The sequence below is a fragment of the Cydia strobilella genome, chromosome 26 (genome assembly GCF_947568885.1).
Source record: "Cydia strobilella chromosome 26, ilCydStro3.1, whole genome shotgun sequence".
In the NCBI taxonomy this organism is placed as follows: Eukaryota; Metazoa; Arthropoda; class Insecta; order Lepidoptera; family Tortricidae; genus Cydia; species Cydia strobilella.
Window position 1 is genome coordinate 6,938,394 of NC_086066.1, and position 27,212 is coordinate 6,965,605.

A 27,212-nucleotide genomic window follows, 5' to 3' on the forward strand; every position below is an offset into this window, starting at 1 on the left:
GAGTGAGAGCAGACAGTTCTAATATTTAATAATTATCTACTCGCTGGGGATATGCCGGTGTCTCACGCGTATATTCTTATCTCGTGCCTGTAATTATTTCATTTCCGTCGTTAAAATGATAATCGCACACAGTATTCATTAACTGGCGTTAGTAAAATGCTTGAATACATAACATTTCTGTTGGATGTTCTGGTTTTTTCAATTTTATCAATAGCGTGGTTTTTTCTTCCAGCCTTTTTGTGTCGAGATCCTGAAGGAAATCGGTAATTAACTTATCTATCTAATGTAGATAAAATTAACAAACTCGTTGCATTGAGTAATTAACAGTAATTACTCATACGTAAGCATTTATGTGGTGTATGTATCTGTGGACGGAATGTCATTTTCAAACAAGATAAAGATTTTATTTACATTTGTGCTGTGTTTGATAATAATAAAACTAACATCCGTGATCAAATCTATTATTTGAAGTGCTCTTTATCGTTACAAGTTCAAAGTTGTTTTTATTTTAAAATGGCGTCAAGGTAGGTACAAAATGCAGGGTATGAAGTTTTAAAAGTTTATTTCTAGAAATGTTTCGTGTTCTACCTACAAAGTATCAAACCTTAACAGACATTTCTTTGTGCCTGTTTAGAAGAAAGAACGTAACCTATAAAAATTGTTCCGTTTTTCTGTTGTGTCGTTGAGTTGTTGTCATGGTAAGATTTTTACAAATTATACTTTAAATTACTTTCTAAGCATTTAACGTAGCTCTGTTTATTGTAAGGTTTACTCTATTAATTTTACCGTAAAGTAAAGAATAAAGATGAGATGAATAGCTTTTCTGTCATGTTGTAAAATGTCTTGGATGATAAGTAATTTTCTGTAGAAAGTACCAGGAATAATTAGTACCTAAGCAAATATCAGCCACTTTAATGGTTATCTTAACTATTTGATTGTTGTCCCAATAATCTAATTATTGTTAGCTCTTCTAAATAAACTTTTGGTTGGCCTAAAGCAAAGGGGGTGCAAAAAAAAAGACTTAGATTTTTTTTAGTGGGGTACAATAACATGTCTGTTCTGGCGCTCGCCGGCCGCTGCCGCGGCACGCTCGCTTCGCTCGCTCGGCTTCGCGCTCTGTTTGAGCGCGATCATCGCGGTCAACCTAACACACCTCCTTTACCTTACAGTCGACAATGTAACGTAAATTACATGAAAGTTCTTGCTAATCTCAGCCTCACTTTAAATGAAACTTCTTTGTGGCAATACATACATTTTTGGATGTTATGGCGCTATTTTATAGTTTAGTTTGATTTTGAAACTAGCTAAAACTGCCTCTTAGCCTATTAGTAGTGATAACCCCTGTGGTTCTGGATATGAGCAAAAATATACTCTCTGATATGATAGATAGATAGATAAATGATTTATTCGGCTGCTGCAATTACACACAATATAAATTTACAAACGCATCAAGAAAAAAAAACAAAATAATTACTACTTACACTAACAAAGAAATAAAATTAAAATGAAAACACCATAATAAAAATGAGACAAAAATGGTGTAAAATTATGTACAAACAGTGTGCGCTGCAGCAGGACAAAAGGGTCACGGCTCAGTGATACGCTTCACTCTTTGGAGCAAAGCTCTGATTTTCTGCCGGAACCCAGGTCAGAACAGATAATATATGTATATACGATGTACTTACGTAAGCGGAATGAAATATACTGTGTAAATGTGATATTGTCTTCGGTTACCGCGATAGTTACTCATGAAATAAAACTATGAAAACGGATTATATCACGTATATTGAATTTATAATACATCCCGACGTTTCGAACCCTTTACAGCCTTCATGGTCAACGGGTGACTGAGGAAAAATTACAAAGTGCAAAAATACCCACATACTAAAATAATGAACAATCATAGACTATAAACATTAAGGCTGGTTGTACATGCAAAATTGGTTCATATGGCTAGTTATACACTACAATTATTTTCAAGTAAAGATAAAGGTAAAGGGTTCGAAACGTCGGGATGTATTATAAATTCAATATACGCGATATAATCCGTTTTCATAGTTTTATTCCTGTGTAAATGTGATTATATGTGCATGTCGTGTGATAATTATTCGATTAAATATTAAGACAGTAGGTAAATGACCCGTGTGTAGTGTACTGTGTGTAAGTCTCCTAGTGTTGTGTGACATCAGCCCCACCATGTTATATCCTGAAATCTGCAACCATATGATTCACAGTAGTATATTTTATTTTCCCAATCTTTATTTAGTTTCACCTGTCTCATTGTATCTGTAATCAAATCTTGCAAGTTAAATTTGACCCACTTTACCTCGTGAAGTCAAATCACGGTTTCTGATAAAGTTGAAAATTTGCATTGCATTTGGTACCATTGAGCTGATCTGATGATGGGGACAGGTGGCCATAGGAACTCTGTGATAAAACAACGCAACCTAATTGTGCCTGGGGTTGTTATTAGAATTGTCTCGATGAGTATTAGTTGCCTGTGGAAAGAAAAGTACAGTCAGCGATAAAAGCTTGTACCAAATATTAAATTTATAACAAAAACTTATTTAGCATTAAAAATAACTCTTCAAAAGTAAGCATGAGGATTTTTAGCAAGCACTGCATGTTTTTTATGTAGTCTAGCCCCTATTATATAAGGGGGGCTTGCTCCCTGTCTAGTGTTCCATACAGAATCAGTACCAAAATGGGGAATTTCTTGTTCCCTGAACTTAGAGTCCCCCGCAAGCTCGGCCGAATTGCACCTTCCCATACAAACGTAGTTCCGCTCTCATTTCAAAACTACGTATTGGATAGTAATGAAACTTTGCACATACAATGACATGAGGTATATCTATGTTTGAAATTCGTTGATATAGCTCCAGTTCAAAGAAACGAAATAGAGCAAAAACAAGTTTTGTATGAAAAACTTAAATTCACTGTATTTTTGTAACTATGGTATCTGAAGCTACATAAACTAATTACAGACATAGATATACCTTATCCTATTGTAAGTACAAAGTTTCAGAGCAATCTAGCTAGTCGTTTTAAAATGAGAGCGGAACTACGTTTGTATGGAAAACCTAGCTTGCTGGGGACCCTTAATTCATTTGGTCAAATCATCATAAGCCTTATTGAACTTAGTGGAAATTTGTGTACTCATTTTGTCTAATACGTAATTTAAGTTTACTTGATATTCATGTTCATACCGCAACCCCTTCTACTGTAGATTAACTCCATGGTGGGAGTTGATATTTGGTCAATAAAGACTCAAAATACAATTCTAACTTTAAAACTCCTCAGTCATTATATTGATTGCCTCTTTGACGTTGGGAGGTTAAATTTTATAATATTGATTAGGCCGTACCCAAAGGGTAATAACGGGACCCTATTACTAAGACTCCGCTGTCTGTCCGTCTGTCACCAGGCTGTGTCTCATGAACCGTTGAAATTTTCAGATGATGTATTTCTGTTGCCGCTATAACAACAAATACTAAAAACAGAATAAAAGCTCCCATACAACACAAACGTGATTTTGCGTAACTGTGCGGAATCCTTCGTGCGCGAGCCCGACTCGCACTTGGCCGGTTTTTTTGTGTAATTGCTAATCCTTATATTACAGGGTAATGCCATTACAGACATCTAAAGAAGACCACAAAGAAGACAAACCCGATTACATAGACAACCAACTGCTAAAAGCAAACAGCTATACCATAAACAACGATATATTTGGCCGAAACCAGTATATAATTAATGGTATATTATTTAAGGAAAATATAAAAGGTGGTAGATACAAAGAGTTTGAGCTGTATAAATTAAAAATGGATGATTATGCTGATTCTTCGGGTGTGTCAATAGATGATGGTAAGTCATTTTAAATTTTGATTAGGTACCATAAGCCATATATATAGTCCAGTACACTAACTATCAAATTCAATACGTAATTAAGTATTTTTTTAAATTAAAATTACACAGCGATGCACTCTCCAATCCCACTCCTAAAGACCAATTAAGAGCGTGCAAAAAGATTTAGTTCCTTTCGGTCCTTCACGGGGTTTCATTCCTAGCAGTTCTTAGCAGGGCTCGGAACCGGTATTTTTTAAAAACCCCGAAATAGCCCAATATTCTGAATTTTTTTATGCTCATTACGTAGGACTGAATCATGTATTTAGGAAACAATGTTGAATTATTAAAACGTCCCATTAAAAATGAAATTATAAACAAAAGAACGAAAAAGAACGTAATAATACCGGTATTTTTGTATGGAGCAAATACCGGTTTCCGACCCCTGGTTCTTAGTTCATGACCGTCACAAGCCTACAATGAGCTCAGAAGTATTGTGTACCGAAGAAGTACCGAATTAGTTCATTTGACCGATTGACCAAGAGCGGAGCGCTTCTGTAGTGAATGAGCAGTCACAAGCTTGGTTGATTTGGTAAGTATCCAATTTTAAGTTTATTTACATATTTCCAGACACCCATCTCGAACTAACTCTTGAGCAGGTCCCAAATGGCTTCATAATAAACTCTAACGTGTTCATCACCCATCTTCAGTGGCACACCATATATTTAGTGTCCGAGAATTTCCGCCGCTGCGCCATATGCGAGGTCTATTGTGATGCCAGAGATCATATCGCCTGTAGCGACCATATCGCTAATATGAAGAGATATAAGCCGCTTCATAAATATGATTTGACTATTACTAGGAAGGTAAGTACATTTTACTTCTTTCATTTTAATCCTAATCCCAAGAATTAGTGCAGAATGACCTAACCATATAGATTGGTTGAGGGCAGCGAATGACCGTTCGTTGTGGAGATCCTTGGCGGAGGCCTTTGTCCAGCAGTGTACGTCTTTTGGGCTGAGATGATGATGATGATAGATTAAAAGCTAGCTAGAATAGGGGACTGTTTTTAAATAAAATTATTTCACACCATGCATGAAATAAAGCACCAGATAATTATTAGAAAAACATAGATAGCAGTTATTTTTGCACATACATGTTTGTTTCATATAAAATCCATATTAGCAAATCGTTTTGACAGTTCTAAAAATGAAACTGATTTGACTAGTAGGATAATACCCTATGGTCTATGATAATAAGAGCAAAAAACCCTATTTAGTTAGTTTGCTATAGTCCACCCAAGCAAAGCCTTTGTTGGGGCTCCGCGAGAATACTTATAATAATAAGAAAAAAACCAGCTCTTATAGGTATATCTGATTCCACAGTGACGAACGAAAATGTTTAATTTGGGGCTCCGTCAAATATTTCGCTTTCCAAAAGGGTTCCTTCACCAAAAAAGTCTGAGAACCGCTGTGCTATACTAATGGGGTTGGCAACTGTCAAAGGTTTGCAGAGATGGCGCCATCATAGCTTGCCCCTTTTTCTATGAGATTTGGCTTAAAGGGCTGGCATCCAGGGCATTAAAAAAACAAAAATTTGACACAATTCTAGGAACTGACAGGGCAAGCTATGCTGGCGCCATCTGCTAATTATTTCGACCGGCCAACCCCATTACAACCACTCTGGCCTACACACTGGTCCACTTTCCTCACTATGCATAATGGTATTAAGCGCTGGTGGCCTAGCGGTAAGAGCGTGCGACTTTCAGTCCGGAGGTCGCGGGTTCAAACCCCGGCTCGTACCAATGAGCTTTTCGGAAATTATGTACGACATATCATTTGATATTTACCAGTCGCTTTTCGGTGAAGGAAAACATCGTTAGGAAACCGGACTAATCCTAACAAGGGCTAGTTCCCCCTCTGGGTTGGACGGTCAGATAGCAGTCGCTTTCGTAAAAACTAGTGCCTACGTCAATTCTTAGGATTAGTTGTCAAGCGGACCCCAGGCTCCCATGAGCCGTGGCAAAATGCCGGGATAACGCGAGGAAGATATTAATGGTACTTAAGATTTCCGTTCACATTGCAGCTGAATAATACAGTCTAATTGTGGCTTTCCATCAGAGAAGGGTCCTTATGCACATGGACCACAAATTGGCTTATTTTCGCCCATTATCATGGCGTTTGAGTGACAATTTTGAATAAGATAAATTGCAATAAGATGTTACCCATTTCAGATCAACAACAACTATCATTGCGGCGTCTGCAACACGATATTCGATCAATCACAGAAAACCGAGCATTATTCCAGCAAAACGCACGAAGACAAACTTTTATTCGCCATCAACAGAGTTTCAGACATTACATACGATTTCAACATACACAATAACAACAATAACGAGAAGAAAGATTCATATTATTTCAACGTTAAGCATAACTATCAAAATGCATGCATGTTAAATGAACCCAATGAAACTCTAGATGAATCTGAAGAATACAGCGATCAAGAGATTGAGATTTTAGAGAATAGAAATTATAATTATAATGATGATGATTGGTATCCGTTGAATTATAATGAGGATTATAGCGATGATGATTATGAGGAGCCGATGCAGAATTTGGAGTTTTCTTATGCCACAATGGCTAAAAAACCGAAGAGTGATGATTTGCCTGACGTTTTAGAGGTAGATTTAGGTAAGTGTTTAGTTTGGACTTATTTTTTCTACTAGCCTCTACTCTTGGGGAAATTAGGCCTTATTAGGTTATGGTTTCCTCACAACTTTCACGATGTTTTCCTTCACCGAAAGCCGAATGGTAAATATCAAATGGTATATTTAGGTAAGTAAGAAAGTATTAGTTATCCTTCGGGCAGTTATAAAAAGTGCGAAATAATGCCAATTATTATTATTATTTAGCTTTATCCCACATTAGTGGTCCCCAAGGGTATAAGCCTCCTCCATCTGTCTCCACCTCTCTTTGTCGGTGGCAACATCCATCCATTTTTTTCCCGCAGCCTGTACAATGTCATCTGCCCATCTTTTTCTTTGCCTTCCCGCTCTTCTCTTTCCAGCTCTCTAATGCCAATAAACTGTATTTTAAATTGTTTTGCAATCGGATTTCATTTTCTGCCTCCGGATCCATTTTCATTTCCGGATTTATAGAAATATTGTAACATTTTGTATGGTCTGCGGAGTATATCTATGTATTGTATTGTCTCTTTTATCAAACTTTAGTTAAAAAGATGTACCATTATTGGCTCGAAATAGCATAGTAAAGGTTCAGAGCCAATAAATTGAAAAAAAAAGTAACATTTTTTTCACGATGTCCATACATTGAACGAAAACTTAAACTATAATCCGGACTCCGGAGGCAGTAAAAATCAAGCTAAAAAAAAAAAAAAAACGTGCAATATTTAATTACCAAATGGCGCCTTTTTTGAACTGTGCTCCCTAATAAAATAAAATAAAGTAAAAATGACCCACCCTAATATACAATATCTTAATTTATTTATTGAAGATATTTCAAATTTCAGGTAACAAGAAAGTGACAGTAAAATTCAACTCATGGAACATGCTCATCCGCCCGATGCCCAACAGGTTCTACTGTATGGCCTGTAAGGAGCTTGGCCACATCAGGAAGAGAGCAGAACATTGCAAGAGCGAAGGGCATACAGCCAGACTCAACGAGTGTACTGTGGTCGACGAATATGAGAATTATTTTGTACGACAGGTAAGTTATCTTATAATTAAACATCAAACATTTATTCAGCAAATAGGCCACAGGGGCACTTTTACATGTCAATTTTTACAAGCAATACAATTAACCACAATTGACAAAAAAACAATTACAAATATGGAATCAATGAAATATTAGATACTTTGTCAGAGATGTATCCAGTCTTAATGTCGAATTACACAAAAAAAAACTTATAAAAAATATACAAACAACAGACAATTACTAAAATTGTTTAGAGATGTAAAAGTCTCTAGGTGTCAGAGATAAAATATATATAATAAAAATAAGAAAAACGATCATCAAATTATCCTTAGAGGTGTAAAGTATCTCCAAGACTTGAATTGTTATATTAAGTAATTATAAGACAAGAAATTAAATCAGACAGACAAGAACCGAATGAAGTGCCTCACGTTAATGCCACTCAAAAGTAAAGTTACATAGGACGTAACATGAAGCCCGTGTAAACTTAAACAGACCGGTCTCCACAAACAGCACCCGTTTACGAGTATGACGCTTATCTCAGCCATCGTCTCCCTCAACCTTCATTCGGGAAAGTAGCGACCCGATAGGCTAGATACAATAGGCTAGATGACAAATTTTTATTACTGGTATCAATCGATCAGGTTTATTTTTAGGATCAAATGTCTATATGGGACCCATTGCATTAAAGCAATACAAAAGTCAGAAATGATAGTCATAACCATAGTCAACAGTCGTACTTCACACGCGAAACGCTTCTAAGAAAACGATAAGTGAACGTGACGTCAAGTTCACTGAAAGCCCATTTTGAATGTATGGGCAAAATAAGAAAATTGCTTTTTTGTCGGTGAAATATTGCGTTGATGTATATAGTTGCTATGCAATATTTTTTTGGGTAAAATGTAAGGAATCGAATGGTACCCTTACTTTTTTCCTTTTTGGAAGTTGAAAAATTACTTAAATTATCCGGGTTTTATAAGGGTATTGCATAAGGCTTAACTCACCATACCCTTTTCCAGACGAAACCCTTTCATTTTGCTTTTAAAAACCCTTATATAAAGCTAAGACATTTGAGTAATCGGTAGCCCAAATACCCTTATCATCCGCTCACCAACACCTTGCATATTGCTTATAAGGGTTAGCCTTATAAAGGGCTTCCCTTTTAGCATATAAGCGTGCTAATTTAAGTCTTCTACCTTGTTCATAAAGCACACATTACTTCGAATCCGAGCGATCGTCGGCGGCGACGGCGGCGTTCTTTGACTAGACACGTATACTAGTATTTATACTCTGGCAACCTTACTCACCGGCAGGAACACAACACTATTAGTAGGGTCTAGTGTTATTTTGCTGCGGTTTATTTAACTACCTAAAGATACAGACTTATAGAGTAGGTATAATTATATTTCGCGGTAAGTGGTTTTTTTTTCTATTTTACTATGAATTTATTGATTATTACTAAGTTGCATAGGTCTGGGTTACCGCCAAAGTTAATCCATCTTCTCAGATACTGGTATTTAAACCAGGAAAACCGTGTGAGGTGGGCAGGTGAGGCTACGGAACCATACAGGCTTGAGTGCGGGGTGCGTCAGGGTGGATTGAGCTCACCTTTACTTTTTTGCCTGTATGTAGACGCACTTGTCGAGCAGCTCAGCGGTACACATGTCGGGTGCCATGTTGATGGCGTATGCCTAAACAACAAAAGTTACTCGGACGACATGGTACTGCTGGCTCCCTCCATTGGGGCGCTCCGTAAACTTATAGCTGTATGTGAATCCTACGCCTCCTCACACGGTCTGTTATATAACGGGAAAAAGAGTGAGATAATGATTTTTAAGGCTGGAAACGAGTATCCCACAATTATACCTCCCGTCCAATTAAACGGCATCGCCCTCACGAGAGTCACTCGCTTCAAATATCTCGGCCACGTTGTTACTGATGATCTGAAGGACGATGCCGATATGGAGAGAGAGCGAAGAGCATTGTGTGTGAGGGCGAACATGCTGGCCCGCAGGTTTGCTAGGTGTTCAAAAGCAGTGAAAATTACGCTTTTCAAGGCATACCGCTCTTCTTTTTACACTGGCAGCCTGTGGGTCCGATATACCCAAAAGTCATACAATGCTATTAGGGTGCAGTACAACAATGCTTTTAGGATGCTGATTGGCCTGCCCAAATTCTGCAGCGCATCCACCATGTTCGCGGAGTCACGCACCGATGGGTTTGCAGCAATCTTGCGCAAAATGCAGCGTCTCTGCTGAGCAGAACGAGGGACAGCCCAAACAGCATCCTAAAGATGATTGCTGATCATGTGTGTTGTCCTGTAATTAATGAGATAATTTTAAATGTAAAATCGAATTAAATTTTTAAGTACTAACATTATTTTTAAGAATATACTAACAAAAATTAAATCGCGAAGCGTCTGGTTGACGTAACTGGTGACCGAAGAGCTGGCGGCTTTCTCGCACAACGTATCAGCATTGAGATACAGCGGGGAAATGCCGCCAGCATCCTTGGTACAATGCCTCAAGGGCCTATTTTAGATTTAAGCTAGTTATTAATTTCGTTTACGTAGTACCACTGTATATATCTTGTATGTAAATAAATGTTTATACAAAAATTAAGATCATGTTATCTTTATTGAATAAATTGAAATTGAAATTATTCATTTGTTATGTGGCATTCTTTTGCGCATTCAATCGTTTGTAGCGTAATATTTTGATATTGTTGTATTTATGATAAATTATTTTTTCTTTTTATTGGTTTACGTGCGTAGTGAGTGAATCTTAACGCCGTGTGTGAAACTCTTGATGTTTAGGAAAAAAGTTCAAAATACAACGATAAATATTACTGGTATTGTGAATTACGGCGGGATAAAGTGAATAATTGCAATTGTCAAAATATTTTTTTACACTCAGGTAAACTTTTTTTCCTGGCTAATATTGTCAACGATGTTCTGATATTTCAATATTTCGTGAATCGGTAAATTCGGAAACGTCCTTTGCAAAAAAAACCGGCCAAGTGCGAGTCGGACTCGCGCACCGAGGGTTCCGTACATTACATAATTTTAACAATTTATTTTGTATGTGAAACGTGAGTGAAAGGCGAAAGGTAAATTGCGGTTTACGATTTATGACGTATTAAAAAAAAACTACTTACTAGATCTCGTTCAAACCAATTTTCGGTGGAAGTTTGCATGATAATGTACATCATATATTTTTTCAGTTTTATCATTCTCTTATTTTAGAAGTTACAGACCTAGATATACCACATGTCATTGTATGTGCAAAGTTTCATTACAATCCAACACGTAGTTTAAAAATGAGAGCGGAACAACGTTTGTATAGGAAGGTGCCATTCGACCGAGCTTGCCGGGGATTCTTAAATGCGAAGTGTAACTTTGCCAAAGATTCATTTGGGAAATGATACTATTGCGATAAGTTTGTTGGGAAGTGAAATTTGGCGAAAGGTATTTGGGCCAAATGGAAGTACACTACCGCTCATAACTGTTTTGGCATTCGTAATTTTTTCCATGCAATTGTATATAAAAATCGAGGGAGTCTCGTCTGACACGCCGTGGGAGACGGACGCACGTTTGGGAGCCCTTTTGTTCTTTCCCGGTTGTAAAATCCCAGACAAAACAATAGAGCCCGCGTTAACGCCACATGCGACAACTGGCCGACCGTCGGTTCAAGTTCCTTTACGCGACGCGACACAGATTCTCGGGACGCTGTTCATAAATATCCCTAATAGTGAAACGCGGTCAAATAATATTTATGTGTATCCATGAGTGAATTGAGTCAAGTGCGTGTGGCCCTTGTCTGCGCCATGTATCAGCTCTGCGGCCCATCGCTGAGGCGCGGTACTGCTGCCGGCTCCGCCTACACGACGGACAAATTGGTGAGATCGGTCCTTGATACGTTTCTTAGCCCCAGTATTAACATCCCAAGATATTCCATTGTTAGTCGAGCCAAAACTACAACAGTCCCCCGAAGAGTAGATACCATCCTATCATCTACGAGACAGCGTTGTCTAATAGCGTGATTATATTGTATTAAATAGGTATCGAAACGATCGCAGTTCTCATAGTCTATCTCAGTTAAATACCTAGTTTCATCTAACTCTGTAGTGACACCTTAATGGTTCGTGTTCGTCTTAATTAGGTCATTAGACAGATATTTGAAATTGGTTTTATTGGATTAAAATACCTACTAACTTGCATCTAGCTTCGCCTAGCCTATAGCTTCGGCCATCTGGGGCTCAGACGTCGCCTGGGGTGCGTTGAATTATGGGAAACGACTTTTAAATTGTGGTGCAATATGCAGCTTTACAACAGAGGCCGAGTCGTAGACAAAAACAATGCACTTCCCTTAAACACATCTGTTGACCAAATAACCATAAAAAAGGCAGATCGACACATTGCACAATTGGTCCAACAGGTTTTTTTTGTTAGCATTCCCGGACATTAGTGATTTGTTTATTACAGTGTCAGTGTCTTTGTGTTTTTTATTTGTGCGAAAACATAACTACCGATGACAGTGTTTGGTTTGGTGCATAAGTATGGATAATATTTGTAGTGCTGTTTTTACCAGCTTAAAACTACTATGTTGAAACTGACTATTTCTTAGTGTTGACGTAGACGACACGAGCGAATAATCTTACGAGATATAATAAATCAGTCAGGAGAAAATAATGCCGCGGCAAGCACAAGGTCCATGGAACAATGTTATAGGTGTTTGAGCAGTTATTTATATGATATCAAATTTTAGCAATTAATTACGTACGGGTTTTAGTGGTGTCTATTGACGGTGTTGGTGTATTTTATATTACCTAATATATTTATTGTGTCATTTGTGTCTGGTGATACTGAGGTGCCGGGATTCGTGCCAGTGTTGCTTGTTAAGTGCTATTAATTTTGTGTGCCATCATCATCAGCGACCAAAATAATACTATTTATTACGAGGCGACAAGAGATTACTCGCAAAATCGCAACCCCAAGATGTCAGGCGTCGGCGGGCAACACACGACTTTTCGGCAAAGCGAACTATTGTGGCAGCCAACACAGGACAGGATAGACCCGACAGATGCGGATTACCGACGAAATTGACAGCCTAGTGCGCGCGTAGCACATGCGTGATCGAGCCCGACGTGGTATAAGCATATGGGTGGAAGAGACTCAGGATAAACTTAAGGGCCCCACAAGTGAAGGCCGTATAATGATAATAATATGAAGATACTACTCTGTCTTCTGCTTTCTTCTTATTATGTGGTGTTGATACACTATCAGTTTGGTTCCTGTCAGTTTTTTCGCTGTATAAGTCTCTGTAAAATGCTGTTGCCACTTCTATAATGTCGGTTCGTTTGTGTGATGCCTTTCCCGAAGAATGGAGTTCCCCAATCCATGTTTTGTTCTGTGTTAGTTCTCTGTATGCTTTTTTAGTACTTCCCGCCTGTGTTATGTGCTTCATAATGGTCTTCTTTCTGTACTCTGCATAATCTTTTTTTATGTACTTGCTATACATAATAAGAAGAAAGCAGAAGACATCACTGAACTCGAGGTAATCAACGCAATTAAAAGCCTAAAAAGTGACAAGAGTCCAGGTGTAGATCAAATCAACAATGAAGCTCTCAAGACAGCAAGCAATATTTTAGCTCTACCGCTATCAACTTTATTTAATCGCATAATTGAAACCGCTGCTATACCATCTCAATGGACAGAATCAAATATAATCCTAATTTACAAGAAAGGAGACCCTAAAAACATCTCAAATTACAGGCCAATAAGTTTATTACCAGCGGTTTATAAACTCTTTTCATCAATCATCAATCGAAGAATAAGTGCCGCTTTAGAAAACAATCAACCAGTAGAACAAGCAGGCTTCAGAAAAGGCTTCTCAACGGTCGATTATATCCACAGCTTAGAACAACTAATTGAAAAATTTCAAGAAAAACAAAGATGTCTCTACATTGCCTACATTGACTATCAGAAGGCTTTCGATACAGTATCACACAAATGGATATGGGAGACTCTAGAAAGTCAAGGAGTAGAGCAACAATACATACAAGTTATTAAAAATCTATATAGGAACAGTACCGGTAAAGTGAAGCTGGAAACCATGGGTCCTAGCTTCCCTATCAAAAGGGGAGTAAGGCAGGGAGACCCTCTGTCCCCAAAACTGTTCATAGCGATCCTGGAAACTATTTTTAGACAGCTAGATTGGAAGAACAAAGGAATATATGTAAACGGCAACTACCTAAATCACCTTCGTTTTGCAGACGACTTGGTAATACTCGCAGAGACAAGCTCACAACTACAATATATGATTACCTCGCTACATATGGCCAGCGTGCAAGTGGGACTCGAAATGAACCTATCAAAAACTATGGTAATGACAAATGGCATGGAGCGAACCATAATGGTAGGAAACGAACCATTGACTTATACAAAACAATACATATACTTAGGAAAACAGATAAGTTTTGATAAAGCGAACAACGAGTTAGAAATTGAAAGGAGAGCACAAAAGACCTGGAACAAATACTGGCAGCTAAAAGAAGTATTTAAGAGTAACATGCCCGTCAGCGTGAAGACTAAAGTCATGAATACATGCTTATTACCCTGTCTGACATACGGCTGTCAGACATGGAGATTTACTCAAAAAGCTATGGAAAAAATAAGGACTTGTCAACGCGGAATGGAGCGTAGTATGCTAAACATCAAGAAAATACAAAAATAAGACAACACACAAAGAGCATAGATGCTCTCAGCTATGCCAAAAAACTTAAATGGAGGTGGGCGGGCCATGTAGCACGTACTCAAGACAGGCGCTGGACAGCAAGGGTGACGTCGTGGAAAGGACCTCTAGGAAAAAGAGGGATAGGAAGACCTACTATGAGATGGCAAGATGATATCACCAAAATTACTGGGCCAAATTGGATACAAGTGGCAAAGGACCGCGATACATGGAAGGCTTTGGAGGAGGCCTTCACCTGTGAAAACGGGGTTCTTGAATAATATTATATATATAGAACGCTTAAACAAATATCAAATAATGTAAAAAAAGTTCAAGAAATAAAAGGCTTTTTATTTTATTTTATTTTTTATTTATTATACTACTCTGTCTTTCCGAAAGCACTCATTAACGCAATGCAGGCCTTTTGAAGAAAAGTCACTTACGAAAGCTATCAAGGGGCCTCGGTTGCTGCTGACTACGAGCCTGACGAGAGCGAGAGACGATTAACCTTCGAATAATGAACTCAACTTAATCGCAGTCACCATCCCTTCGTATATACTTACACTAATATTTATCTATATCTTCCCTAAACTGGGCACGATGCTGGTATTCGGTCTGGTTCTTCAACTCCCGTCAACTCCTATCCTCGACTGCAACAGCCCCACACTCCTCACCTGTATTATTGGCTCACCGGTGTCTCGGGCAGGAGGGTCAGTTGAGCATGCCGGGGCGGCAGATGAAGGGAGGTGTATACGAGTAGGCCCGAATACACGTCCTGCCTCGGAACAGGTTTGCCTGGACGGAGGTCGTTAGCGTAACGTAGCATACGCCTCTAACCGACGGCCTGGATCGTACCAGCACGTGCATTTGAGCAAGCTCGACGAGCCTCTCCGTCTCTCCCTCCCTTGTGTGACCAACGCTTCTGCGTCCTTGCAGCAGAACTGCTGGCTGGTGTAGTCACTAAACGGAAACGGAAACGGAAACGGCAATTGTATATAAAATCGACTTTCAGAATTATACCGCTAAGTCGCAGTCGGGTAACAGTTTTTTTGTGGTTTACTTTTTTAATTTAACAGATATATCGAGCTTAAAAACGATGTGCAGAATATTCGTGTACATTGCCTACTTACGAAATGGCAAGCGTAAAAAAATCCATAAATCGTTTTCCAGTACAAAATCTTTTTATTTTGTATGAAGGGTTTTTTAAATCGTTGCATAAGTAAACTCGAAATTTTAAATGATATCTTTGGCAACAATCTGAGGCTCAATACATTTACCTAAATAAAAATTCAATCCAACATGTTAGAGAGTCATTTGCCTGCTATCGAACACTATGATTTTGAAAATTGCGGGTGCCTAAATACTTTTGAGCGGTAGTGTACACCTGCAAAAACTTACTTACTATCTTTGTGATTGCAGGTTGACAGCAAATGCTACCACTGCGGCCACTGCAACAACCTCCAACTCATCAACGTGATGGAAGACCACATTCGATCCGTACACACTCACCCCACCACCGTCTCTTCTCTTCTCGACTCACCGGCCAAGAAAATTACACATTCCACACCCATCAAAACAGCCAAAACAGAAAATGATACTGCCATACTTGCTATAGCAAATCCAGCCAAAACTGACACAGATAATAAAAATGTACAAATGGCTATTGGAAATTACACTAGAATAATAATCAATCCAGCAAGTGTGTTTGAAGGTCTCAGAGCGGCTAATAGTAATTTTGATGATATAGTTATCTGTACGTTTGACAGTAATCTTCGTATATCGAAACTGGCGTTTAATATAGTGTGTCAGGGGGATAATAATTATTATTGTGGACTTTGTGAAGTTAATATAGATAAGGAAAGATTGATGTTTCATATGAACGATGTACAGCATTTGACGATTTTGCAGCGGACGCCTTTTATACAGGCGTTTAATTTGCATTTGTTTAGAGAGGTGAGGTATAAGAATTTCTTAACTTGCCGTGGATATCACTGTATTGCAAATAATAACATAATTTGTAGCCTAATCCATATGGATCTTAATAGTATATTGTGTTTTAAGGGCAGTAAAAAATAATTTAGGAACCAGTGTAAATTGAAGCCCGAAGCCCAAGGCGAGGGCTTAATGAACACTAATTTATAATGACTGTTTCATCAATCACACTTGTGAGGAAAAAAAGGGGAAAAAAACTTCGGCCTAATTCCGGACGTACAGTCGGTTGCAGAGATAGTTAACCCCCCCGCTTGCATACAAACAGTCTGTGCAGGGGGGGTGGGTCAACTATCTCTGCAGCTGACTGTACGTTACAGCCCTGAAATTTTGAATTACGGACCGCATCGCCTACGTGTAACAGCTTTTACGAGCAAGTGTGATGAAAAATTAAATAAAAAACTACGTGTCGCCGTCAGTGGGCCGATGAAATGCAAAATCTTGTATTGAACAACCAGTCATATGGATTTTCGTTTTACATTATTTTAAGATCTAAATGGAATTGATTTGGCAATAGAATTTTTTATCTGTAACATAAAACACAGTTTAACTTGTATTTTTTTTTGCAGATTCGCGACGCCCTTCACTGTGGATTATGTAACGAGCTCATACAAATTATGCCAGAATTTATTATAAAACATAAATATCTCGAAAAACATATTGTAAGCCTGCATAGAGCTCTCGGCTATTTCAAAAATGACAATACACTTACAGAGGCTAAAAACGGTGCAAATGTTCGTAATGGTGCTATAACTCAACCTAAGCCAGTAGCCGAAATAGCTCTGGGCTATTTCAAAAAAGACAATACACTTACAGAGGCTAAAAACGGTGCAAATGTTCGCAATGGTGCTATTACTCAACCTAAGCCAGTAGCCGAAATGGCTCTGGGCTATTTCAAAAATGACAATACACTTACAGAGGCTAAAAACGGTGCAAATGTTCGTAATGGTGCTATAACTCAACCTAAGCCAGTAGCCGAAATAGCTCTGGGCTATTTCAAAAATGACAATACACTTACAGAGACTAAAAACGGTGCAAATGTTCGTAATGGTGCTATAACTCAACCTAAGCCAGTAGCCGAAATTCCTAAAATAACTACTACAAATGTAGAAAATAAAAATGTAGTTAATACAAACAATGTGACAAATGTTAATGTCAAAAAAGAAGCACCTATTACAAATAATAATGTGGCTTTAAATAACATACCATTACCTAATATAGCTAATAAGAAAATTGTACCAATCGCCAATAAGAATGTAACTATAACAGCAGTTAATAGTAACAAGAATGAACATGTAACTAATACAAATAAAATAAATGTAGATACAACGAAAGATGTCTGGCACAATAATGTTAAAAATGGACCAAATATTGCAGCTAAAGAAAGCAATACAAATAAAATAAATGTAGACACAACAAAAAATGTACAAGTAAATGCTAAAAACGGACCAAATAAAGAAAACCTACAAGATATAAATAAAATTGAAGCAACTGAAGAGTTCGTAACAGTTAAAAATGGTGTTAAAGAAGGAATATCCGATGAACTGGACGATTCATACATTGAAGATTTTGATCTTGAAGAGTATGTTTATATAAAACTGGGTAATAGTTATATAAAGATAACTTATACGGCGTTTAACTCTCTAGTGGATGTCGGCGATGGGAGTAAATACTGTTTTGTGTGTTCGTCCGTGGTGTGTGAGTTGAGTAAGCATGTGGAAAGCCGGGGGCATACGGAGAATATGGAGAAATTTAAATTTGTTGATAAGTACAACGAAGATTTGATAAGACAGGTAAGTTTTTTAATTTTTCGCTGTGTTTTACAAGCTTTTATTAGGGTTCCGCACCCAAAGGCAAAGATAGATATCTCCGTAATAGATGGATACAGTCTAAGGAAAAAACGTTCTTCGAAAATCAAGAAAATTCGATTGTCGATCAGATGGCGCCACTACCTTTGGCCTACTCTCGTATAGATGACGTTGACGGTTTCGTTTGTTATTTAACAATTTAAACGCATATCAGTGAAAGAACATTGGTCGAAATCATATAAAAATAATTAATGCAGAAAAAAAATCATTTATCCATATATAAATACATTTTTTAATATTTTTAGATTTAATCGTGTGTCGATAGATGGCAGTGAATTTACTGTGACTACAAAATTTACTATGACAGTACCGCTCTATCCTATTATATCCTCTTTGCCAAAGGATAAAAACGGGGCCCTATTACTAAGACTCCGCTGTCTGTCTGTCATCAGGCTGTATCTCTTGAACCGTGATAGCTAGACAGTTGAAATTTTCACAGATTATGTATTTCTGTTGCCGCTATAACAACAAATATTAAAAAGTACGGAACCCTCAGTGGGCGAGTCCGAGTCGCACTTGTCCGGTTTTTTTACTTGCCCTGCTATAGTATGATGTATGTATGTTAATTTGTTAGTGTGGGTCAAATCTTGGTAGCTAACTTTGACCCACTTCCCGATTTCCGATTTAGATGAAATTTTGCATACATATGTAAATCGGATGACAATGCAATATTATAAAAAAAAAAACATTTATTTCAGACTATTAAAAGGTCCATACATGGTTAGCAAATATTACAATCTTATTAATTAATCTTATTAATGTTAGTACCGCATAAAAACTAAAACTAAAAACTAGACGGCGCGGCGAGACATTATGATGACATGGAGCTGATCTGATGATGGCGACAGGAGGTGGCCATGGGAACTCTGTGATAAAACGACACACACTAATTGTAATTCCGAAAAACGTTATGCCGGAATTTCAGAATACCGAATTTTATTATTCCGATTTTTAAATATCAAATATCAAAATTCCGACTGTCGTAATTACGAATGATGAAAATCACGAAGATTTATATTTCCGAAAAGCCGAATTTTGTAAATTCCGAACCACATAATTTCGATTATAACAATGTCGACAGTGAAAAAGAATTTTACATTTACGATTTTTGAAATCACGAATTCCGAATTGCCATTATTCCGAATTTTATAATTCCGAATTGACGTTATTCCTATTTTAAATATCCCAATTTTTAAATTTCCGAATAACGATATTCCGAATATATTGTTAAAGTTCGTTTTCTTGAGGGTCGCAGTTCTAATCTAACCTAATCCACTTTTCTGGCAACAGTTCGATTTCTTGGTGGTTGCAGTTCTAACCTAACCTAACCCACTTCTGACAACAGTTCGTTTTCTTGGGGGTCGCAGTTCAAACATAACCTAACCCACTTCTGGCAACAGTTCGTTTACTTGGGGGTCACAGTTCCAACCTAACCTAAACCACTTCTGGCAAGAGTTCGTTTATTTCGGGGTCGCAGTTATAACCTTACCTAACCCACTTATCTGGCAACAGTTCGTTTTCTTGGAGGTCGAATCTCCGAATCCGAATTTATTTATGCCGAATTTTTATGCCAAAAATATTGTATGCCGAATTTAACGTGATGCGGCACGACAGGCACCCGTAATAATTACTAAAACGTGAGTCTTCATTTGAATATCACGAATTTCATTTTTCCGACCTTACAAAAGACCGAATTTCTGAATACCGAATAACTCAAACGAAACGTGTCTTCTTTTATGAATTCCGAATTATCTTATTTCCGATCGGACAATGGTTTTTCGGAATTTAAGAATTCGGAAAAACATTTTTTCGGAAAAGTGTTAAATTGGAACAAGTTTTCGGTAAAATGACAATCGGATTTTAAATTTTCGGAAATAGCACATTCGTGATTTTCTTCCATTGTGTTTTTAGAAATCGTAATTTTGATATTTCGGACTAATAAAAAATCGGGATTATGAAAATCGTGCTTATGAAATTCGGAAAAACATATTTCGGAATTATTGGGTGTTCCCGGTACGGCAGCCTTCGTGCGCGAGTCCGACTCGCACTTGGCCGGTTTTTTGCCAAAAACTTATTTTAACTTTGTTACAGTTCTATCTCATGTACCACTGCAGCATCTGCAACGTGGTAATCACCAGGAAGCATTTGCATCAGCACCTCTCCTGGCCCACCCACGCACTCCAAACAGAAAACACCAAGATAACCTCCAAAAAACGAAAAACCGAAATCAAAACGGGCACCAAACAGATCACCGTCTCCACTCAGAAAGAAAACATATATTTAAACGAAAAAGAGACTGATATAAAGATATATAAAAATATAACTATTGATAAAGAAAAGCTTGAAATCCAAAAGATGAATAAGATAGTGATTTTTAATGATAATGTGCTGAAAGTTCCTTTTGATTCTTGGCATAGTTTTAGCGAAATAGCAAATGGGTATAGATGCAAAGTTTGCCAAAGTGAGTTTGAGACGAATGAGTTTGGTTTGCATGTGGGTAGCGAGTGGCATAAGGGGAATTTGGAGAAGATTGAGAAGAAGTATTCACCGGCGCTGATGAGAAAGGTAATAAAAATTGTGACTTTTCAACCAAAAGGTACCACATTGTCGCTTGTTGATAAGGTTGGTTTCTAATTGAAACTATATGGAAATAGCGCCTTACTGACAAGCGACAGTAAGTACCCTTTTGGTTGAAAATGGCACAATTTTCTATTGTATATAATCCACTAGCTTTTGCCCGCGACTTCGTCTGCGTGGAGTTAGTAATTTGGGTAGCTTATTTTTTATCCAATCTGCTTTGTATCGATTCCCCATACAAACTTCCACCCCCTCTTTTCACCCCCTTAAAGGATGACTTCTGGGATAAAAACTACCCTATGTCCTTCCCCGGGACTCAAACTATCTCTATACCAAATTTCAACTAAATCGGTGCAGCGGTTTAAGCGTGAAGAGGTAACAGAGACACACACTTTCGCATTTATAATATTAGTTTGGATTATAATTTTCTAGCGGTATGAACTGCAGACCCCGCGAACCCCAATGGCTCTGTTGTTTTGAACAAAATCCAAAAACTGACTTGACAAAGAAATACATAAGTAACGAATCTGTTTTCAACATTTCACGAGAATTTGTTGAGAAATGCGTTCTGGAGGCTTATCATTTCGCTTACGTTTAACTCTGTATTCTAAATGGAAGGTTTTCTATGTTTGGGCATTTTTTTCTGTAGTGACGCACTGGACTTTTTTTGGGATATGTAAATTTAATGTTATTTGTGCCCAGAATCATGAGCTAATTCCATGCTCCTAGGAAAGAAACAATGTTCCAAAATTTTCATACATTTTACGTACTTTCCATTGCGTCTATCTTTCATCCCAATATAAAAAATGTACAAAAAAAAGAGTTATTTCACAAGCTTGAAAAACTAAACTCCACTTTGTATTTTTAGATAAACGACACAACCTTGAACTGTGTGATGTGCAACACGGAGGTGTCCAATAAAAAGCACATAGTCGCCGAACATATCCAGGGCAAGAAACATGCCAAACACTACGAAAATATGCTCAAAGAGAGCTCCGGGGCCAATAGCTATGCCGATTGCGACCAAGATGTCGTTATGCTTTAAACAAACACCTGTTTAAATTAAGAACACCATATAGGTATACAAAAAAAATTAAATGTGCCATATTTGGCACATATTATTTTTATAACATATACAGGGCAAGAAACATATCAAACACTATGAAAATATGCTCAAGGATAGCTCCGGGGCCAAAAGCTATGCCGATTGCGACCAAGATGTGGCTATACCGTAAATAAAGAACACCATAATTTAAAAAATGTGCCACATTTGGGACAAAATATGTACCATGTTTGGCACATTATTTTAAACCAAGCACGGTCATATACCTAACATAACATATACGGGGCAATAAACATCAAACGTTACGAGAATATGCTCAAAGAAAGTTCCGGGGCCAATATTAGCTATGCCGATTGCGAAAAATGTGGCTATGCGGTAGAAACACATGTACCATATTTGGACATAAAAATATTTGTGTGTTTTTACAATCAGGGCAAGAAACAAATCTACGAAATATAGCTCAATCTTCAATAGCTTTCCTTAGGACTGTGATCGAAACGTGATACTGTGAATCTCTTTTTTGTTTGTGCCATATTTGGGACACGCCAATGTGTTTAAGTTGAGTTGAGTTTTGAGTTGTTATGTAGATATATGTGCCATTCTCAACCAAAAGGGTACCTATTGTCAGTTGTCAATAAGACGCTGTTTCCATATAGCTACAATTTGAAATCAACCTTATCGACAAGCGACAATGTTGTACCTTTTGGTTGAAAACGTCACATATTTTTAAGAATACTATTAAATACTTTTTCATATGTAGCGTATTTGATATATTGGAAAGTTTCATAAGTAATGCAGGCGTCTTTCTGAATGCGCAAAACAATATATGCAAAATACAAATACTTTGTATATTTACATATATTTTCTTTCAATTAGCTAGGAAAGTGTCAGTATTGTATGTGTATTTAGTGCATTGCATATAATAGTTAATGTGCATATATTACAATCTAATTATTATCTTAGAGCAGGGGCCCGTTTATCAATAGCTTGTGGCTTGTAATACAAGTGGAAGTCCTTTTTTGACAGCTTTTGTTAGAAAGGGACTTCCACTTGTATTACAAGCTAAAAACTTTTGATAAACGGGGCACTGACTGCTAAATTATGCATTCTGCCATGTCTCTACATTCTATAAATATATTGTCCCAAATATGTTACATTATATTAATTGATTTTTTTGCTATTTAACCTTTATCTGACCGAATCAGAAAAATGCCATTGATTTTAAATCAAAAACTAAATGATTGAATATTTTTTTGAAATTTTATGAATATTTCTTTTTTGGTTAAATTTATTCAAATTATATTTAATGGGGTACATGGGTTTTAAGAGATTAAATATTTCTATATTTCTTCCAAATATGTTACATTTTATTCAATTTATTCTGCTATTAAACTTCTTTAGGTACATGATTGTCCCAAATAAGTTACGTTTCTGCCAATCAATTTATTTTACTTTACTTTTGCTAATAAGTTTGATTCCATTGTTTTATTTTTTCAATGTAATAAGTAGATTTAAGTTTTATATTTTTCAATAATTCTAGTTGTATAATTAAAATGATATTATTTTCCAATTTATATCCTAAAAATATTTTTCTCAAACTAAGTTACATTCTTTAGACGTAAAGAACTTCTTGACGAGATTTTTTTTTTAATTTAAATCCTGCAGAAGTTTTAGAATTTCTTTTGTTTAATTTGATTAAAACCAATTGATATTCTATTTTATTTAATTTAATTTCTATAACAAGGGATTATTATAATAACATGTAAGTTGCAAAAGTTAATTATTTTTGTATTTCATTCATATTTTCTTAGGTTAAGTGACTTTAAATGTAGAAAATAAGTTTATTATACAGCATGTTCCAAGAGTTGTACCAAGATGAGTCTGCAGCGATTTTGATAGCCCAGACTGTGTAAGTATTATTAAACGTCAAACTTCTATGAAATTATGACGTATAAATAACACATGCACAATCTGTACTGTCAAAATCGTTGCAAAGTTAACGATAGCAATACAGTGACTTATTTCAGACAAAAATATTAGCTATATATTAATACTTTTCTATGTAAAATCTCTAATATATTAGCATAATATTTAACGTGAAACAGGTCATTGGAGCTATATCTCACATTAATGGAGTTGTCGTGTGACAGACATGACTATGTTTAAATGTTGTTAAGAGAGTGTGTGTAGATCTTTTCGGACACCTAGACCGTTTACCTATTCGTGCTGGTGTACGTTATTAACATATGTGGGTTTCCATCAGAAGAGTACTTATGCTTCATGTGCAATTAGGACCTTTTTATCAGAATTTCTGTTGAAATTTCAGATGGAAAGGAACTTATTGTACTTGAAAATAAGGACTTTTATCTGATGGAAAGCCACATATGTCAATATTAAGGCTGTGTCGTATAAATGTAATTGTTAATGTTTTGTAAATGTAAGTGTGTTAAAGTCATTATTAATGTAAGAATATATATTTTTTTAATTCGTGCCATTTCTTTTTATAATGATTAGAATTATAACATAGACAATGAATAATAAGTCGCATAGATAGATGTGCCATTCTCAACCAAAAGGGTACTTATTGTCGGTTGTCAATAAGGCGCTATTTCCATATAGCTTCAGTTTGAAATCAACCTTATCGACTAGCGACAATGTGGTGGTACCGTTTGGTTGAAAACGTCACATTTGTAGCCGCAAATTTGACAGCTAAAGTAGATGACTCAAAACTTCGCCTACAATATTTTGCACGCGTTTTGGTATTCGTTTGTCTATAATTTAGAATTAAGTTATAATTTTTTCACAAGTGGTTATTGTATTGTTCAAATTTTAAGCTTTAAATAAATATTTTATAAATACATTGTTCTTTATTTAATATTATCCTTTATTTGTGATTTCATTTTATATTTTATATTTGACTTCCTAAACGGAAAAATGTATGCACCATTTGCCGTTTAGGTGATGAAAAAGTAATAAGTAATATAAAATTAAACTCGGGTTAGTGAATGGTGCAAGTGGCGCGTTTTCTCGGAGGTCTGCAAAGTTGTTCCCGTAACCGCGCCCAAAAGCGAGCGTCGGAACACCCCAGGGGTTTTAGTCCGTGCGAGTCGGACATACCCACTCGGCCTCTCCCGGGCCGGGTGGGATCCCTAACGGATTTCCCCTGGGTTAAAAAAAAAAAAAAAAAATGGTGCGTGGCGCGTAAAAAACTTTCAACCCAATGTTCTATTGCATTTCGAATTTTCGAAAGATAATTAGGGTTCCGTACCCAAAGGGTAAAAACGGGACCCTATTACTAAGACTCCGCTGTCCGTCTGTCACCAGGCTGTATCTCATGAACCGTGATAGCTAGACAGTTGAAATTTTCACAGATGATGTATTTCTGTTGCCGCTATAACAACAAATACTAAAAACAGAATAATATATTTTTTTTTTTTAATGAAATAGGAGGCAAACGTGCAGACGGATCACCTGATGGAAAGCGATTACCGCCGCCCATGGACACCCGCAACACCAGAGGGGTTGTAAGTGCGTTGCCGGCCTTTAAGATGGGAATACGCTCTTTTCTTGAAGGTTAAATGGGGCTCCGATACAACAAACGTGATTTTTTTGCTGTTTTTTTTTCGTAATGGTAAGGAACCCTTCGTGCGCGAGTCCGACTCGCACTTGGCCGGTTTTTTTTAATAGAGCTGTACGCATTGAGGAACGCGTTTCTAATTTCATAGGTCATTCGACATTTTATGTGTCGTTACCACCCAGGTAGCAAAATGACGTCAGGGACGTCATAATGACGGCATTATTACGTCATAATGACGTCGCTGACGTCATTATGACGTATAGATGCTACTGGGGCAAGCAAATCCCACTTTGTCGCTTGCTATTAGGACGCTTTGACAGGTTATTTGTATAAACATACAAGCAAATCTCGTCCTTATGGTATGCGACAATGTGGGACCTTTGGCTAGACTTCCACACATTTGTGTCAGTCTCAATCAAAAGGGTACCTATTGTCGGTAGTCAATAAGGCGCGATTTCCATATTCAATTTGAAATCAACCTTATTGACAACCGACAATGTGGTACCTTTAGCTTGAAAACGTCACATACTCATTGCTATTGTGTTATTATTTTAATCAGCAACAAAACTTAAATTATTACGATAGGCAATTTGCCTATTTAATGGACGGTAGGTACAATTGGAATTTTCATTAAAAACTTGCTTACCGTTATTATTTTACTTGCTTACCGTTTATACATTATTTTATTAATTGCTGAAAGTATGAAATACTGCGTGATATTAATCTTATTCGGTAAGTTTGAATACTTAATATTTTCATTTTTTGCCTGTGAAGCCGATGGTTCTGGGTTCGAATCCCGTGTAAAGGCATTTATTTGTGTGATGAGCACACATATTTGTACAAGTCAGGGTTGTTTTCTATGTATTTAAGTATTTATTTATATACTAGCTTTTGCCCGCGACTTCGTTTGCGTAGAGTTAGTAATTTGCGTAGCTTATTTTTTATCCAATCTGCTTTTTATCGATACCCCATACAAACTTTCACCCCCTTAAAGGATGATTTCTGGAATACAAATACAAAAGGTTCAGCGGCAGGCGTGTCTCACTCCGCGATTTTGTCGCGTCGCTACAAGTACCCCCAATTTTGGGGTTTTGCCATAGTAATTGCCGCGCACCGCTACGGAACGGACGCCTGCACGCGCTTGCGCTGCCTTGCGCATACGCATAGTAGACGCGTTTTCTTAGAGAGTGAATCTTCTGTACCTAGTACTAGCTATCACGGTTCATGAGATACAGCCTAGTGACAGACAGACGGACAGAGGAGTCTTAGTAATAGGGTCCCGTTTTTAGGTTGGTAGGGGCCCTAAAAAAGTAGAAAATTGTGCGTTGCGAGGGTTTAAATGCACGATAGATATGCAAAGACTACCAAAATAACCATACTAAATTGAAATGAGTTGGGGGATTTTTATAATAGGTGAAGTATGAGAGCGTTATGAGCAACGCTTATAAACTGGCGCGGACGCGTGCGACGGATTTTACCTACAATGGCACCCGCGTGCGTGCGCCCGCTCCGAGCACCCTCGTCAGCTACCGGACGCCCTTACGCAGCGTACTACCATAGAGTAACTTATACCACAGATTAATAATGCTTATACTAGAGCGGTACTGTCATAGTAAATTTTGTAACCCCAGTAAATTCACTGCCATCTGTCGACACACTTTCAAACTAAAAATGAAGATTTATAAAAATACGATAAAATGTATTTAAATATAGATAAATGATTTTTTTATTTGCATTAATTATTTTGATGATTTTGACCCATGTTCTTTCACTGATATGCGTTAAAATTGTTAAATAACAAACGAAACCGTCAACGCCATCTATACGACTGTAGGCCAAAACTAGTAGCGCCCTCTG

General features: G+C 37.2%; 1 protein-coding gene across 3 annotated transcripts; it reads left to right on the forward strand.

Moving 5' to 3' along the window:
• The first annotated feature begins 57 nt into the window (after nt 1-57).
• On the forward strand, nt 58-24,638 carry LOC134753352 (uncharacterized). Of its 3 annotated transcripts, none has more exons than XM_063689224.1 (9): nt 58-263; nt 3,620-3,861; nt 4,471-4,706; nt 6,074-6,530; nt 7,369-7,565; nt 15,701-16,234; nt 16,840-18,063; nt 20,230-20,703; nt 21,584-24,638. In XM_063689224.1, exons 1-9 carry the CDS (start codon nt 157-159, stop codon nt 21,758-21,760), a joined length of 3,648 nt encoding a protein of 1,215 aa, XP_063545294.1. In that variant the 5' UTR covers nt 58-156; the 3' UTR covers nt 21,761-24,638. The 3 variants fall into 3 exon arrangements, with proteins under 3 accessions (XP_063545294.1, XP_063545297.1, XP_063545295.1); XM_063689225.1 differs by lacking the exon at nt 58-263 and adding an exon at nt 615-698; XM_063689227.1 differs by lacking the exon at nt 16,840-18,063 and having other exon boundaries at nt 63-263.
• Nucleotides 24,639-27,212: the final 2,574 nt, after the last annotated feature.

What these genes read in the sequence shown, in the direction of transcription:
- LOC134753352 (XM_063689224.1), top strand. Translation starts at nt 157, where the DNA reads ATGCTTGAATACATAACATTTCTGTTGGATGTTCTGGTTTTTTCAATT. An exon ending in GGGTGTGTCAATAGATGATG is followed by an intron (nt 3,862 to 4,470) that starts GTAAGTCATTTT and finishes ACATATTTCCAG; the next exon opens with ACACCCATCTCGAACTAACT. An exon ending in AGAATTATTTTGTACGACAG is followed by an intron (nt 7,566 to 15,700) that starts GTAAGTTATCTT and finishes TTGTGATTGCAG; the next exon opens with GTTGACAGCAAATGCTACCA.